Source organism: Natator depressus, chromosome 11 (genome assembly GCF_965152275.1).
Source record: "Natator depressus isolate rNatDep1 chromosome 11, rNatDep2.hap1, whole genome shotgun sequence".
Taxonomy (NCBI): Eukaryota; Metazoa; Chordata; order Testudines; family Cheloniidae; genus Natator; species Natator depressus.
The window spans coordinates 77,921,330-77,938,530 of record NC_134244.1 but is presented as its reverse complement, the minus strand read 5'-3'; the positions used below and the strand labels follow the sequence as shown (position 1 = coordinate 77,938,530).

The 17,201-nt window shown below is 45.9% G+C and overlaps 1 protein-coding gene across 1 annotated transcript in view; it reads right to left on the bottom strand.

Moving 5' to 3' along the window:
* Window positions 1–107: 107 nt before the first annotated feature.
* Window positions 108–17,201, bottom strand: part of LOC141996249 (uncharacterized) — a 19,373-nt gene continuing 2,279 nt past the window's right edge. The window contains 6 exon segments of the mRNA XM_074968214.1: window positions 108–345; window positions 348–829; window positions 5,467–6,429; window positions 6,855–6,956; window positions 11,165–11,291; window positions 12,916–12,998. Of these exon segments, the coding sequence (XP_074824315.1) occupies window positions 274–345; window positions 348–829; window positions 5,467–6,429; window positions 6,855–6,956; window positions 11,165–11,291; window positions 12,916–12,939 (1,770 nt within the window). The 5' untranslated portion in view covers window positions 12,940–12,998 and the 3' untranslated portion in view covers window positions 108–273.

Genomic DNA, 17,201 nt, shown 5'->3' with positions numbered 1-17,201 from the left:
AAGATTTAGTCCAGGGGTATTTACAGTATAAGTCATGGGCAGGTCACAGGCCATGAATTTTTGTTTATTGCCCATGACTTCTAGTAAAAATACCCATGACTAAATCGTAGCCTTCATCATGGGATTCACCACAAAGAAGGGGGAGGTATGAAAGACAGAGGCAGGCAACTCACGTGGAGCTGAGAGACCACACTGAAGAAAATGGTGCAAACAATGTGGGAATTAGCTAATGTATTTTACAAAAAAATCTTTGTCCAGCCCTAGTCAAGACATTTACGGCATTACTGTGTGGGTTCTCTTATGTCTGATAAAAGCCGAGTCCTGTCTAAAACTTTTCCCCGCGCTCAGGGGCATGTGAAGGATCTCTCTCGCATGTGGATTCTCTGATGTTTGCTGAGGGTCGAGCTCTGGCTGAAGCTTTTCCCACACTCGGAACACTTGTAGGGTCGCTCTCCTGTGTGGACTCTCTGATGTTTGATCAGGTCTGAGCGCCGACTGAAGCTTTTCCTGCACTCAGAGCACGTGTAGGGTCGTTCCCCTGTGTGGATTATCTGATGCGCAATAAGGTGTGTGCTCAATCTGAAGCTTTTCCCGCACTCCAGGCATTGATAAGGTCTCTCTCTCGTGTTCATTCTTTCATGTCTAATAACATCTGAGCTGCTACTGTAGCTTTTCTCTGGCCTATGCTGACTCTCACAGGCTTTTGTCTCTGCACAACTCCAAGAAACTTTCCCTTTGGATCTTCCTGATAATGTCCCACGTGGTTCTACTCGCTCAGCATCTTCCTGCTGGGGACTCTTCTCCTTGTTCTCACTCACCATCCCATCTCCTGAAAGAACAGAGAGAGAATCCAGACACAGGTCATTCCCTGTGCTGGGGAGAAAGGAAACCTCAGGGACAGGAATGGGAAAAGGTGGGAACAAACCAAAATAAGTGCAGGAGAGACAAAACAGGATTTGATTTCCTCCCTCTCCCCTGCCAAAGCCCTTCCCCACATGACAGAGAGGTGGCCAATAAATTTTCACACAGTACACCATGGTCCAAGAGCTAGAGCAGCCACATTTGGGGTATGAGGGTACAAGGGACTTCGGGATGTGGTTACTTTGACTCGGGTCTGCGCACTGCTGTGTGGACGCCAGAGCGCTAGGTTCCAGCACAGGTTAGAAAAGTCTTAACATAGGATTAAAATCTATCGCAGACACTCAAGCCCGGGGTTTCTTCACATGGGTCATCTGACTCAAGTCCCACTAAGCTGGGGTTACACTGCAGTGTAGACATACCCGCTGTCTACTGCTATAAGCGTTGGCGGAAGGGGTCTCATACTATGTGAGAAGATTTGCATCATGAGAAAACCACCTGTATTTTATTTTCACATTTTCTAATCTGTCAAGGAAGCAGGGAGGTGGAGAAGTGATACAAATGCATAAGACACAAGAGCAAAGCTAAGAGACGAAAGCATAGACTGGGACTCAACATTCCTGTATCCTGCAGTTCGAACTTGGAGCCTGACACATTCAGTCCTTCACTGACCGTCATCACGTGCACAGCATGGAAGTGCTCCTTGTCCAAAAAGGCCATCAGATGGTGAAGGAATGTACGCTGAAGGCATCAATTATTTCTCTCTTTGCCTCATGAAGCTTTCAACCCAAAAGGCAAAGGACAATTGCTCCCAGTTTAACCATGGCATCCTTTGGCACCAGAATGAATGCCCCTGAACTAAGAAGTAGTGTTCTGAAAATAAATAGTTTAGCTGTGTCATGGGATATCTCTGGGGTGAAAATCAACCACTCGGTATCTGCTATTTCTACCTGAGTTCTTGGGCCTTGGATGGGGTAACTTGACACTTCTCCGGATTAGCATCCTTACCAAACCACACCAAATGTCAGTAGTGATAGTGAGGAATAGCTTCCCCAAACATGCCTGGTTTATTTATTTAATCTGGTGCCACAGATCTAAGATAGAGACTAAATTCAGGCCTGGATCAGAATCCCTGTAACCCAGGGATTTTGGGGTGTTTATTAAAAACAGGTATAATCCTGCAGCTGTCTCACATTCAACACTGATTTCATTTTATACATATTTGCAGCATCTACAAGGGATGAGCTCATTAGCGATTATCTTTAAAAAGTCATGGAAGACAGGACAGATTCCAGAAGACTGGAAAAGGGCAATTATAGTGCCCATCTATAAAAAGAGAAATAAGGACAGCCTGGAGAATTACAAATAGTCAGTTTAACTTCTGTACCTGAAAAGATAATGGAGCAAATAATTTGCAAACACCTAGACGATAATAAGGTGATAAGTAACAGTCAGCACGGATTTGTCAAGAACAAATCATGTCAAACCAAACTGATAGCTTTCTTTGACAGGGTAACAAGCCTTGTGGATAGGGGGAAAGGGGTAGATGTGGTATATCTTGACTTTAGTAAGGCTTTTGATACTGTCTCGCATGACCTTCTCATAAACAAACTAGGGAAATGCAACCTAGATGGAGCTACTATAAAGGTGGGTGCATAACTGGCTGGAAAACCATTCCCAGAGAGTAGTTATCAGTGACTCACAATCATGCTGGAAGGCCATAACAAATGGGGTCCCGCAGGAATCGGTTCTGGGTCCAGTTCTGTTCAATATCTTCATCAATGATTTAGATAATGGCATAGAGAGTACACTTACAAAGTTTGCGGACGATACCAAGCTGGGAGGGGTTGCAAGTGCTTTGGAGGATAGGATTACAATTCAAAATGATCTGGACAAACTGGAGAAATGGTCTGAAGAAAACAGGATGAAATTCAATAAGGACAAATACAAAGTATTCCACTTAGGAAGGAACAATCAGTTACACACATACAAAAAGAGAAATGACTGCCTAGCAAGGAGTACTGCGGAAAGGGAACTGGGGGTCATAGTGGACCACAAGCTTAATATGAGTCAACAGTGTAACTCTGTTGCAAAAAAAAGTGAACATCATTCTGGGATGTATTAGCAGGAGTGCTGTAAGTAAGACACGAGAAGGAATTCTTCCACTCTACTCCGCACTGATTAGGCCTCAACTGGAGTATTGTGTCCAGTTCTGGGTGCCACATTTTAGGAAAGATGTGGACAAATTGGAGAAGGTCCACAGAAGAGAAACAAAAATGATTAAAGGTCTAGAAAACATGACCTATGAGGGAAGATTAATCATGATAACAGTTTTCAAGTACGTAAAAGGTTGTTACAAGGAGGAGAGAGAAAAATTGTTGTTCTTAACCTCTGAGGATAGGACAAGAAGCAATGGGCTTAAATTGCAGCAAGGGAGGTTTAGATTGGACATTAGGAAAAACTTCCTAACTGTCAGGGTGGTGAAGCCCTGGACTAAATTGCCTAGGGAGGTTGTGTTTTTTATTTACGTTACAGAAAGAGATAGGTGAAGTATTGTAATTTCAGGGCTAGGCACAAACATAACAGAAAAATAAGTAATGCTAGGCCTGGAATGTTCAAAACAAAATTCTAGTCTTGTGCTTTTGTTTAATATCTGCATAACCGTCAAAATATAAAATATATGTCATGTTTAAACTTACAACATATCCCCTACATGGAAGGTGTAGCAATTACTATCTATGAAAAACATGTCACAGAAAATAGAGAAAATATTAGCTAAAGTGATGTAGGGAAAATTGTGAAACTCCCCCCAGTTAGGTATAAATACAAGAGGGATAAGCACAGAATCTCTCAGACACTGTGAGCACTGTAATCCTGTCTTCCACAGGGATTGGTAATGTAGGTATTCTTCCTTTCTGTATTAAGCTGTATTAATCTTTGACTAATAATCATTGATTAATCAATTGATTAAGCCTAGTTACTGGACATCTCTTCTTTTTAATTCGTAATGTACCCACAACAAGTGTGAACGTGTCCAGTTACTTCAGTTCGTTGCACAATCTGTGGTATGCCTCTCTTCACTGTTTCAGAGTACACATTTTAAAATGGTTGTTTCCTTGGGAGCATGCCCAATAGTTTGCAGTCTTCTTTCCCAATTATTGAACTGCACTTGAACTTCCTCCATGTCACCACACAGGGGTGGGGAAAAGACACATATAAAATATTATCATTTTAGCAAGCGGTCATTTGTCTCAAAGTCCCCAATAAATCTGAGGTACATGCTGTCAAACAAAGGTAACCTCCATTTATGAAACCAAACCGCCTTCAGGACAGAGAGAAAAACACACAACACAGAGGAGTAGAAGACACTTTCATATAATATTAAATTCCAGAGCAGATAATATCTGATAACTCAAAATCAAAAGATTCTCCCATTGCGTTCGCCTCTGATCCATTCAATTTTCCTTCACTCTGTGCCACCTCATTATTATTCAGTCATGTTACTTACAAAAGATTTAGTTTCATCATAAGGGGGGAAAAACAGCCAACCTTCCCATCTGCAAACAATCCATGCTCAGCAGGAAAAAGGCCAGAAGCAGCTTTGCCAAGAGATGGAAGCAGAGATGAAAGCACAGAATGATTACTCTGTCTTTGGGATCCATTCAAATTCCCCCTCCAGGCATGCGACACTTTCATCTTTAGCCCCAGTGAGTCGGATTTAGGATCGAAGTGTGACACCTAAGCACAGAGAGCGCTCAGAACATGGCATCATGTGACACTTTGGGAGGTCCAGGGATAGAACATGGGGAGGATAAACGCTATTGTGGCTTACACAGAAGCTAATGCTGCTGGGGCAAGGAGGGACTGTGACAGTGATGGGGAAGGAGGGAATCCCTTTGACTCACCCTGTCTCCTTCAGGAGTCACAGAGGCTGAAATGACACATTTTGCCTACCCCACTCCTGCTCTTTGTTCTATTTCAATCTATTTTAATTGAGGAAAATGGTAGAAAAAATACTTCTGTCCAGCACAACCCTGAGCAAAGTGAGAACAACTGGGATTGAGACAATCTGTCCCCAAGGGGAACACGGTGACTAACAATCACTTTGTAATGGCGGAATAGTATCAATGTGATGCTCGGGGTTTGTCTAGACTAGGGGAAATGATGGAGGTGAGCTCAGGGGAGAAAGCTAACCCCAGCCACTGTACCCGGGTTATGTCTGCACTGCAAATGTAGTTGTGTTGTTACAACTAGATCGCTAAGATGAGCCACTGCATCCATGCACAATCCCAGTGGAGACAAGGCACGGGTAAGTTTTTACCTCAGTGTAGCTAGTCCAGGTCAACCCATCTCCCCCACTTGGCACTGACGGATATTTCTGGCAGGGGAGGACACTCCCAGGATTTTTAGACAAAGGAGTTGATAAAGGATGATGGGATTCACCGCAAATCAGTGGGAGGTGGGGAGATGGAAAAGACAGAGGCCGGCAACTCACGTGGAGCTGAGAGACCACACTGAAGAAAATGGTACAAACTGTGGGCATTAGCTAATGTATTTTACAAAAATTCTTTGGTGAGCCCTAGTCAAGACATTTATGGCGTTACTCACCTGTGTGGATTTTCTTATGTTTGATAAAAGCTGAGCTCCAACAAAAGCTTTTCCCGCACTCAGAGCACGAGTAGGGTCTCTCTCCTGTGTGGATTCTCTGATGTATGCTGAATGTTGAGCTCCCACTAAACCTTTTCCCACACTCAGAACATGTGTAGGGTGTCTCCCCAGTGTGGATTCTTTGATGTGCCAACATGTGTGACTTGTGTTTGAAGCTTTTCCCACACTCAGAGCACGTGTAGGGTCGCTCTCCTGTGTGGATTCTCTGATGTGTGGTAAGCTGTGACCTCTGGCTGAAGCTTTTCCCGCACTGAAGGCATGTGTATGGCCGCTCTCCTGTGTGGACTCTCAGATGTGTGATGAGGTGAGAGTAGAGTTTGAAGCTGTTCCCGCACTCAGAGCACATGTAGGGTCGCTCTCCTGTGTGGATTCTCTGATGTGCGAGAAGGTGTGATCTGTTTATAAAACTTTTCCTGCATTCAAGGCATGTGTAGAGACGCTCTCCTGTGTGGATTCTCTGATGTTTGTTGAGGCTCGAGCTCTGGCTGAAGCTTTTACCACACTCAGAGCACGTGTAGGGTCGCTCTCCTGTGTGGACTCTCTGATGTTTGATCAGGTCTGAGCGCCGACTGAAGCTTTTCCCACACTCAAAGCACGTGTAGGGTCGCTCTCCTGTGTGGATTATCTGATGTGTGATGAGGTTTGAGCTCTGACTAAAACTTTTTCCACACTCAAGGCATGTGTAGGGTCTCTCTCCCATGTTAATTCTCTCATGTCTAATAACGTCTGAGTCGCTACGGAAGCTTTTCTCTGGCCTATGCTGATTCTCACAGGCTTTTGCCTCTGCACAACTCCAAGAAACTTTCCTTTTGGTTCTTCCTGCTAATGTCCCACGTGGTTCTACTTGCTCAGCATCGTCCTGCTGCGGATTCTTCTCCTTGTTCTCACTCAGCATCCCATCTCCTGGAAGGATAAAGAGAGAATCCAGACATAGGTCACTCCCTGTGCTGGGGAGAGAGGATACCTCAGGGAGAGGAATGGGAAAAGGTGGGAACAAACAAAAATAAGTGCTGGAGAGATCAAACAAACAATCAAGATTTGATTTCCAACCTCTCCCTTGCCCCTTCCAAAGCCCTACTCTGGAGGACAGAGAATAGAGGGTCATTTCTGAGTCTACACCCCACTCACAGGGAAGGAAGATTGGGGAGGGAGCTACAGCTATGTGTCAGTCAGGAGAGGCAGTAAGTCATGAGTGACATCTTCCTTGAGGATGCCACACCTGCTGCGAACAATTCCGAGTTTGGAGAGCTCACAAGATCTTTGTAGAGAATCCCAAATGTTTCCTTCATTCATGGACAGTTTCTGAGTTGGTTTAACGAATGCCTTACCTGTCTGGAGCTCTCTTTCCTCAGAGCCCTGGAGATCTGGGACCCATGGCTCTTCCCCTCGTTCCAGCCGGGAGATCACATCAGGTTTGGAAACTGGAAACCCTGCGTATGAGAACAAAAACAAGGAAGATCAGTTGAATTTGTGGGATACTTGTCACAAAGAGCATTCCATGATTTTACCCTCAGCTCATTTTTAAGCATCCCAGGCCACCTTCCTGGACTCCAAGCAGCAGGACAGTTATTTTTATTAATCATGTTAATTACATTAATGCCTAAAGGACAATAAAAAACGGGGCCCCATTGTTCTAGGCATTGTGTAAACACAGAGTAGTAGATTGTCCATGCCCTGAGGAACTTACAGTCCAAACAGACAAGACACACACCGGGTGGGGGAAGGGTTAGAATACATGAGTAGAGTGAACAATGTAATGGCAGACCGATATGATAAACACAGGCTTATGTTGATACTAATGCATTTAACTGTGATGGGGGTACACAAACCCCACACTGGGCCTGATGGGGTTAAAGGACACTACTGGGCACAGGAAGTCCCTCCCCCAGGCCTGCGGAGCATGCTTCAGCTGGAGGGGCAGGTTAGAAGATGCTCAGAAGCCCAAGGAAATGGGGGAGAGGGAACAGGCTAAGGGAAAACAGGTCCTTCGCTTGAAAAGCCACTTGGAAGGTTGGACCTGGGATGGAAGCACGATGCTGGTGAAACCCCCAGGCCATGCCTTCTCCAAACCCCGCCCCCCCTTTTCTCACAACCAGAAGACCCCACAGGGCTCTGCTCTTTTTAACTCCGGGGGAAGCTTGAGTGGGAGATGAGACACCGACCAGAGACCTCGGCAGAGGCAGTTGCCATGGTGGAGAACTACCTGATGTCCCTTGGGTCCAAAGCTGAAATGCCAAAAGCCAGTCTGGTGCAGCCCTGGGGCCCCAGGTACCACTGACCCACACCTCACTGAGGCTATCCAGGGGGATTTGGGTACTGAATCCTAGCAGAGGGGGATACAAAGGCCAATAGAGGAGCCTGGAAGCCCACCCTCAGCTAGTCAGGAGCCATTTAGGTCAAGCCGAGCAGCCTCATTAGAAGGGGCCATCCCACGCAGGAGAATTAATGAGAAATCTCTTTTTCCCATGGGGGCTAGTTGCATGTGAGCAGCCAGGCCATTTCAGATGGGACTGCCCATTCATGGACTATAATTATGGGCAGGCCTGGGCTCAGAAAAGGGGCCCAGGGAAAATGTTATCCCCTTCTAGTGAATGGAGTAAACGTACAAGGACTGAGACTCTGGCTGCAGCCAGACTTTAGTCAGGGAGTGGTTGGTGGGGTCAGGAGGAGAATCTAGGTGCATGGTCTTCCTCCAGTGTATGCATGAGGACATACAACCCTGAGTATTTGCCTGAGTAGGGATACCCAAAGAACTGATAGAGCAAGGGACAAACGTCACCTCACAGTTAATGAGGAGTTGTGCAACCTGCTGTAGTTCAAGTCCTTGAAGACGTCAGTATACCACCACCAGACCAACAGTCTGGTGGAACAGTTTAACAAAACATTAAAAAGTGGAGGAAGTTCATGACCACTCACTTGTGACACTGGGACCACCCCACCTGGCCTGCTCAGCACCTGCGAGGTGCCCCAGGCATCCACAGGTTTCTCCCCATTTGAATTATTGCATGGGAGGCAGTCAAGGGGAATCCTGGATCTCCTCCATCAGACATGGGAAGGGCAGAACTCCAGAACCACCAGTGTAGTGCGGTATGTTATACAGTCAAGAAAGAAACTGAAGACACCAGAAGCACTTGCGAGGGAAAAGCTGCAAAAGGTACAACACAACCAGGAGCAGGTCTATAACAAGGCCCATCTCTGCGAGTTCCAACCTGGAGACCGAGCAATACTTCTGCTGCTGACACTGAAATCCCTTTCTTTATCAAAGCCCTTATATACCCATAAAAGGTGATCAATTGTTTCTTCCAACTTACAGAGCGCACATAATCCACCTTTGTGTCTATTTACTCTAAACAGACTTTTGTTTATGCCACAGTGGCCAGTTAGTACTCTAACCAAAATTGTTTCATTTTTCCTAACCAGGCCCTGATGTACGTCCTTATGTTCAACTCCAGGGCACAATTCAAAAATTGTTCTCTCTCTTCTTTTCTTAATCCAAAATTTTTGACATTCCTCTTTGTTGTATTTTTCTGTACTAGGCTTTCATTTCCTACAGCATTTTTAGCTAATTTATCTGCCATTTCATTTCCTGTTATCCCGATATGCTGCAGGATCCAAGCTAACACTACATGTATCCCCATCTGCACTCTGTTCTTAGAAATATAATGTCATTGATTAAATCACTTCTACATACTGAGACAGCCTTTTTTAACACCATAAGGCCTGAGACTGAGTCAAAAAAATGACTTCTGTTGTTGGGCATATAACCCAGATCCAGCTGAATGCTCATATTATTGCTGCTAGTTTGGCCGTCAGCCGCAAAATCAGATATTCTTTCAGATACACTAATTCCAATGTTTGGTGTACAATATTTTGCCCCTACTCTTTCTATTTTTTCTTGTTTGGACCCATCTGTATATATTTCACAAAACTGACTCCACTTTTTGTCTATGTATTGGTACACTTCATTTTTAATAGCTACTGTGACACTGTATGGAATATGTGGGACACTTTATGATAATTCCTTGCAGTTTTATAAATTGGTATCAACAATCTCACCAGATACGCCATGTGAGGTATCTGCAAAAATGTTATAATTTGCAAAGTATGATAATCTTGTTTATGTCACCTTTGTATTATGAGCTATAGGTACGTGGGCTATATCTGTATTTCCAAATGTGTGCTGTGTTTCTGGGTGACATCCCCAGACAGATTGGCATCAGCCCTGCCTCGCCTGTTCAATGGACCAGCATCTGGTTCCTCTGCACTACTTTCTACTGCAATCTGGGTGTCGGGCTCTGTAGCCTAAAGGTCCTCTGTCTCCTCGAGGTACTCAGCCTCTGGCAGTCCTCACAGCTCCTCAGGACACTCTTCTGATGCGGGTCCTGGCAGCTCCTCAGGGCACTCTTCTGTCTCCTCTGGCCACAGCTCCATTCGGGGCCTAGTTCAGGATCCTGTTGAGAGCCCAGCTCCCTGGAATGATTGGTTAGTCTGCTCCCTCTGGTGTGCCAGCCCCAAATGAACACCGGAGCTCTCCTTTTATACTTCCTGTCCCACCCCAGGACTTGCGGTAAGGGGGGCAGGATCGATTTAGCTCCGCTCACTGGGGCAGCGTTGTGGTCCCTCACTCTCCTGCTCAGAGGGAGGCCACTCCTCCTCATTACCATGGGTCAATGCAGCATGATTGTAGACACTAAGTTACTTATGTCAACCATAACAAGACCTGCTGAGTCCCCAGAACTCTCACTACCACCACATGACATCACTGGCAAAGGGCACATTTGTGCCGGGGCAGTGATCGTCCTCTGGGAGGAAGGAACGCAGCAAGGACTCTGGAATGGTGGCCAGGACTCTGGAATGGTGGCTAGGGTCGCAGTGAGTAGATACGGGGGGGAGGGGTTGCATGGGGGGCAACGAGTGGTGGATGAAGGACAAAAAAGTTTAATATTTGGGAAAAAATGTAAAATAAAGTGAAACTGAACAGAACTAAAACTGGAGCGTGGGCTCTGAAGCAACAAGGCCTGGGCAGGGATTGTGTGAAAAAGGGCTGGGATTCCCCATTGCTCCAGAGCCCCAAAACCGCTTCTCCTTCCCACTGACCCACCCTGCCCCCTTCCTGGGTGCCCTTCCTCCACACTCCCCTTCTTTCCTCCCACCGCTCTCAGCCCACTCCAGCACATCTACTCCCCTTCTCCTCCCCTCCCACTGCTCTGTTTCCCTGTCACCCATGGACTCCTGAGCGACAACCTCCTACGCTCGCTTATCAAAACATGGGCTCACCTGATTGTCACGCCGTCCATGTACCTCGTAGTTACCCTGTTTACTGGACTGTATCTAGAATTGTATCAGCTGCAGAGAGACCCCTTCAAATGAGGAAAGGGGTGAACGCTCTATTTATTCATTACTTTTAATGCATCCAATAAGGATAAATTAAACTAAATTTTATAAATCATATTTTTTCAAAATGGCCGACATTAAATACACACACGCCCAGAAATGACACCGGGGAAGGACATGAAGCAAAAAGCCAGGCATGGAAACTTGCCAAAAATTACAAGCTGAGTAAAGGTTCAGAGTTATTACTACTCGGGTTCTGTAGAGACCCCACAGCTTCTAATAACCAGGGCATAGGAATCCTTACCCAGTGAGGCCACAGCGGCATAGTTCTCCTGCATGACCTCCCTGTAGAGGGCTCTCTGAGCAGGGTCTAGTAGAGCCCATTCCCCCTCCGTGAAGTACACAGCCAGCTCCTCGAAGGTCACCGGCCCCTGAAAAAACAAGAGTCGCCCACTCAGTACCTGCTGCCCAGTGACAACACCATCACAGGAGAGAAGGGCCAATAAAATGAATGCTCTGGGACGGACACGGTAGCAGATTCCCATCCCTATCCCACTCAGAGCAGCCAAGAGGGTGAGGGGAGAAAGAAAGAGCCCTTTGTCCCTGCCAGCATACAGAGGGAACAAGGGTCTTCACATTTAATCACCCACGTACTAGCCAGGGGCTGATACAGGACGTGGAACCCCAGCAGGAATCCCAAACCCACACCATAAAAAAGCAATAGCTATCAAACGAAGAAAAGGGGAAGTGGTCAGGAAAGAATATAAATCAGCAACTGGGAATTGTAGAAAATTCATAAGGGAAGCAAAAGGGACAGAAGGAGAAATCTATGGCCAGCAGAGTTAAGGAAAATTTGAAAGGTTTTCTTGTAAATATATTAACAAAGAATCTAACAATGGTATTGCTCAATTACTATAGAATTATCAATGATAATACAGAGAAGGCAAAAGCGTTCAGTGAATACTTCTGTTCTGTACCTGGGAAAGAGACACAAAGATGATAGTAATATCATATGATGATATGGACACTCTCTACATTCCAGTAACAACTAATGAGGATGTTAAACAGCAGCTATTAAAGTTAGACATATTTTAAATCAGCAGGTCCAGATAACTTGCATTCAGGAGTTTTAAAAGAATTGGCTGAGGAGCCGCTGGACCATTACAGTTGATTCTCAATGGGTCTTGGAACACTGGGAAACCTCCAGAAGAATGGAAGAAAGATGGTCCTGTGCCAATACTTAGAAGGTTTAAAAGAGATGACACAAGTAATTATAGGACTGTCCATCTGACATTGATACCAGACAAGATAATGGAGCATCTCATAATTGTATTAATAAAAGATTAAAGGAGGGTAATATAATTAATACCAATCAACATAGGTTTAGATCCTAGCAAACTAACTGCATGTCTTTTTGGATGAGATTAGACGTTTGGTTGATTAAGGTAATTACATTGATGTAATATACATAGACTTCTTTAAGGCATTTGACTTGGTACAGAACGATCCTTTGATTAAGCCACCAGAAAAATTCAAAATTAACATTGCACACATGAAAAAAATTAAAATGTGGCTGATAGGTTTCAAAACGTAACTGTAAGTGAGGAACCACGGTTGAGTAGGTGTGTTTCTAGTGGGATCTCACAGGGATCGGTTCTTGACCCTGTGCTATTTATCAATGAGCGGGAATAGAACATAAAGTCGTCATTGATAAAGTTTGCAGATGACACAAAGATTGGGGGAGCGGCAAATAATGAAGTGTATCGGTAGGTTCAGGCTCCAGCACTGGGAGTCTGGAAAGTTTTCCCAGGGGCGTTATTTCCTGTTCTATAAACAGGGGAAGTCCCGCTCCCAAACCCCATGAGTCTGTTCCTCGAAAGCAAGCCCCAAATACAACTAGTTCCAGCAGGATGGTCACACCGTCTTCTCCCTTTCTCTACATTGTCTATTTCCTGCCCCCCTCCTCCCACCTCCAGCAGTTCCCATTCTCCTGTACATTTACTGCCCCTCTCCCTCCTACCAGAGCCCACCACCAGCTCCCAGACAACCCCTTACCTGAGCTGGTTCCTCTGACGCCATTTCCTTTCCCTTGGGAGGATGGGATAATCCAGAGCAAAATATGGATGTTATTCTGCAGCCTGTCAGGGCGAGAAGGGCAGTTGGAGTGATTTCAGAAGGGGTTTTGTCCATTTCACATTCTCCATTCATCCCAGGCGTTCTCCCTGCAAACAGACATTCCAGGTTCTGTTGCACTGAGAAACACTTAGGGTACATCTACACCAGACCAATACAGCTTTGATTTCCTACTTTTGAGAGGTCTGAATTTTGCTGAACACAACATGCTGGAAGGGCACAAGACAGCAATGGGCACCCTTAGCGCTGCATTAATGAAGTTGTCAGGGAAAATGGGTGTTCAATAAACAGCAGACGATGGTTCCCCGCCCCACCTGCCATTCACACAGGTCACGGTGTGGGGCAGCAGCTGGGACTGGGGCTGGGCAGTCTCCTTGTGGGAGATTTGCTTCTCCCTTCCCCTCATGTGCCCCTTCCATGCCCCATTGCCAGCAAAGACTGGCCAACCTGGGGAATGGTTCAAGGCAACAATTCCCTACCGAACAAGGACAAAGCACTGCAGATCCAAGGGGTAGGAAACACCCCAAATCTGAGGAGATTTTAAATTGACATTGGAGAATTAAGAGAGAAAATGGGGCAATGGCTGAATGGAGAAATTGTAAATAATTTGAGAGAAAAGAAGAGGAAATCAACATAGATTTTATATCCATATTTGATAATTACATGACAGAATCAGAGAGAATTTTATAAATCTTTCAGAGGGAAGTGGCAAAATCACAGGGGATTTCATGCTCCCTCGCCCCTGTAATTTCCTGACTGCTCCCAACTCACACTGTCTCTCCCTCCATCTCTGTCCCTCCCCGACCCTTCCCTGCCTAGCACCTCCACACCCCAGACACGCAAAGGGGAACCCCACGAAGCCGGTCTCTTCCCCTCCTCAATCCCCAGTTTTGCCACTAGGCAGATCCTAGCAGGAGATCAGTGGCTTTGGTGCTGTTAAGGCAACTTGGATTCCACCCACAGGTGCATTAACAACAAGTAGAAGACTCCCAGGGACTGTGAGATACGAGGCTCCTGGTGACATTTGTGCAGAGTCACTTTTCTGACCATCCCCTTGTCTCTCTCAGTCACCTGAAGTCTCCGGCTCAGCAGTTGGGGTTGGCAGAGCCTAGGGCTGCCTTAGGGGGCTCATTCCAGCCACTGGAGGAAGTCCCCTGTGACGCTCTGTACCTCAGGGGAACACCCTACACCCCCATGTTCATCTTTATAAAATAATTGTGTGGTATCCAATGCAAAGTTTGTCATGTTGGGTGTCTTTGGAAGGCTCATGATGCACTGAGCATTGTTGTTATAGTAACTGTTACAGTAATGTTATAGTCAGGTTATAATTTAATGTATATCGTTATGAGGCTGAAAATGTAACCTCATGGCTAAAGCAAGCCCATGCAAAAACTCTCCAAGAACAAAAAGAAAAGGAGTACTTGTGGCACCTTAGAGACTAACCAATTTATTTGAGCATAAGCTTTCGTGAGCTACAGCTCACTTCATCGGATGCATAAAGTGGAAAATGCAGTGAGGATGTTGTTAAACCCTGGATTTGTGCTGGAAATGGCCTACCTTGAGTATCATACACATTGTGAGGAGAGTGATCACTTTAGATAAGCTATTACCAGCAGGAGAGTGGGATGGGGGAGAGAAAACCTTTTGAAGTGATAAACACCCATGTTTTCATGGTCTGTGTGTATAAAACATCCTCACTCATTTAAATGCAGTGAGGATGTTTTATACACACAGACCATGAAAACATGGGTGTTTATCACTTCAAAAGGTTTTCTCTCCCCCATCCCACTCTCCTGCTGGTAATAGCTTATCTAAAGTGATCACTCTCCTCACAATGTGTATGATACTCAAGGTAGGCCATTTCCAGCACAAATCCAGGGTTTAACAACATCCTCACTGCATTTTCCACTTTATGCATCCGATGAAGTGAGCTGTAGCTCACGAAAGCTTATGCTCAAATAAATTGGTTAGTCTCTAAGGTGCCACAAGTACTCCTTTTCTTTTTGCGAATACAGACTAACACGGCTGCTACTCTGAAATCTCCAAGAACAGAGAGAGACAGTTCATACCTCGTCTGCGCATGGATGGGACAAACCTAGCCCAGCCTCACAGGAACAATGGACACTGGCTTAGGTAGCAACAAAAGAATCTGTTAGACCCTGGAGGGAGTCACCCCCTTCCTTTGGGCAGTTTGGGACTGCACTGAGGTAATGCTCACCCGACCCTGAAGGGGGGGGGGGGGCGCAAAGCCATGAGGGAATAAAGGACATGATAAAAGGGAGAGACATTTTGCCATGCTCGCTCTTTCACCTACATCTACAGACACCACCAACACCAAGCGACTGAAACGCTGACCAAAGGGGAGAGCCTGACTGAAAAGCCAGACTCTGCTGAGAAGCATCTAAGTTTTTAAGGACACCGAAAGTGTTAAGATCAGCTTAGAATGAGTTTTGCTTTTATTTCATTTGGCCAAATCTGACTTGTTATGCTTTGACGTATAATCACTTAAATCTACCTTTATAGTTAATAAATCTGTTTATTCTACCTGAAGCAGTGCATTTGGTTGGCAGTGTGTCAGAGACTCCCCTCGGTGTTATCTGGACCGGTGATCTGCTAGGCCTCTCCAATCCTTGACACTGGGAGCCAGCCTTACCCTGCTCTGCTGTGAGAACCCCCACTCCTGGGCTGGTCACACACAGCCTCTGGCATGTCAGCTGCTCCCAGCTACTTGCAAGCAAATGACACAAGCCAATATCCCCGGTCCCAGAAACAACCCTAGGAACCTCCATCTTGCAGTGTCTAGTTATGCCCCCTGGACGCTGCAAGCTCATATAGGCTCGTCAATTTAACAAAGAAATGGTTATGTACCAGGTTTGTTCTCCCAAGGGGAGTCTCTGGGCTGCTGCTCAAGTGTATAACCAGGGTTACATTCAAACACAATGATGTCTCTGGCTCTCTAGACAGGCTGTACCCCATTTGTTCCTCCATTCTCCACTTCTGGGCTTACACATTTCGCTACAAAAGCTGCGGTGGACCAAGAAGTTATTGAATATCATCTTCTAAATCACTTCCAGTTCCCATTTCAAGATGGGACAGACATGAGGATCCTGAGCAGAGGAAGATAAAAGTGCTCCGCTTTCTGCTTTAAGTTACAGAAATTCCCCTCAGCAGACCCATGGCTCTTGGCAACTTGGGTCACTTCTCGCAGCTGGTGCAGTTTGAGGAATCCTGACCCCCCAGTGCGTTGTGGGAAAGCACAAGGCTTGCAGCACACAGAAGGGCTATGGAGACAAAGGCAGCCAAGGAGGAGGCTGCACACCGAATGGCCATGGAAGAAAAAAAGAAGGAAGAAAGAGAGTGAAAACAGCAACTGGACCTGCTAGAGAAGAAGAACTAGAATGCCCCAGGACCCCAATCATTCCAAAAATCCACATATGGGAACATTTATGTCCTACAAACAGTGAAGACAATGATATTGCTGAATAAGCTTCGAAAGGCTGTGTGCAATACATGAAATAAGAGAGCTCCTACCCAGATCACAAAATTAACTGAGAAATCGTGTGGTCATCCAGGAGAGCTGGAGAATGGCAGAGTTAACAGATATCCTCTTTGGATCAACCGTCAACTTTACACGTGAAGAAGGGCACCAGTTGATTGGACAGCCTTACAGACGATGTGAGATTTCTGGCATGCGTGTTGCATGGAGCAGTGATGTACCCATTTGTGAGCGTATTCTGTGTCATCCCCAATGGAAGACACACTGGCAGGTTCATGAAAAACTTCTCTTATGGGTCAGCTGTAACTTATACATGTGACAATGGTAACCAGCTCACTGGAGAGGCCTCAGGGCTCCCTTAGGGGGCTAGTTCCAGCCACTGGAGGAAGTCCCTGGCTGGGCATGGGGGAGGCTTTAATGAAAGTCTCTCCACAGCACAGACCCTGCTGAGGAGCAGCAGCGGCTCAGCCTGGGCTCCCAGATCACAGGGGAGGCAACACCATCCCACCCACGAAACTCAACCCTGATACCTTGAGTAGAGAGAGAGAGAAAGAGAGAGAGAGAGAGCAGCCTCCCCTCCCTTAGCAACAGCCAGAGCCCTCTGGTGACAGCAGCTAAGGATACCACTTCCCCGATCTTATCGGCTCCTATGTTAATCCAGAGTCACTCCTTTTCCTTCCTTGCAGCGACTCTGGAGTCAATGAGACCAGAA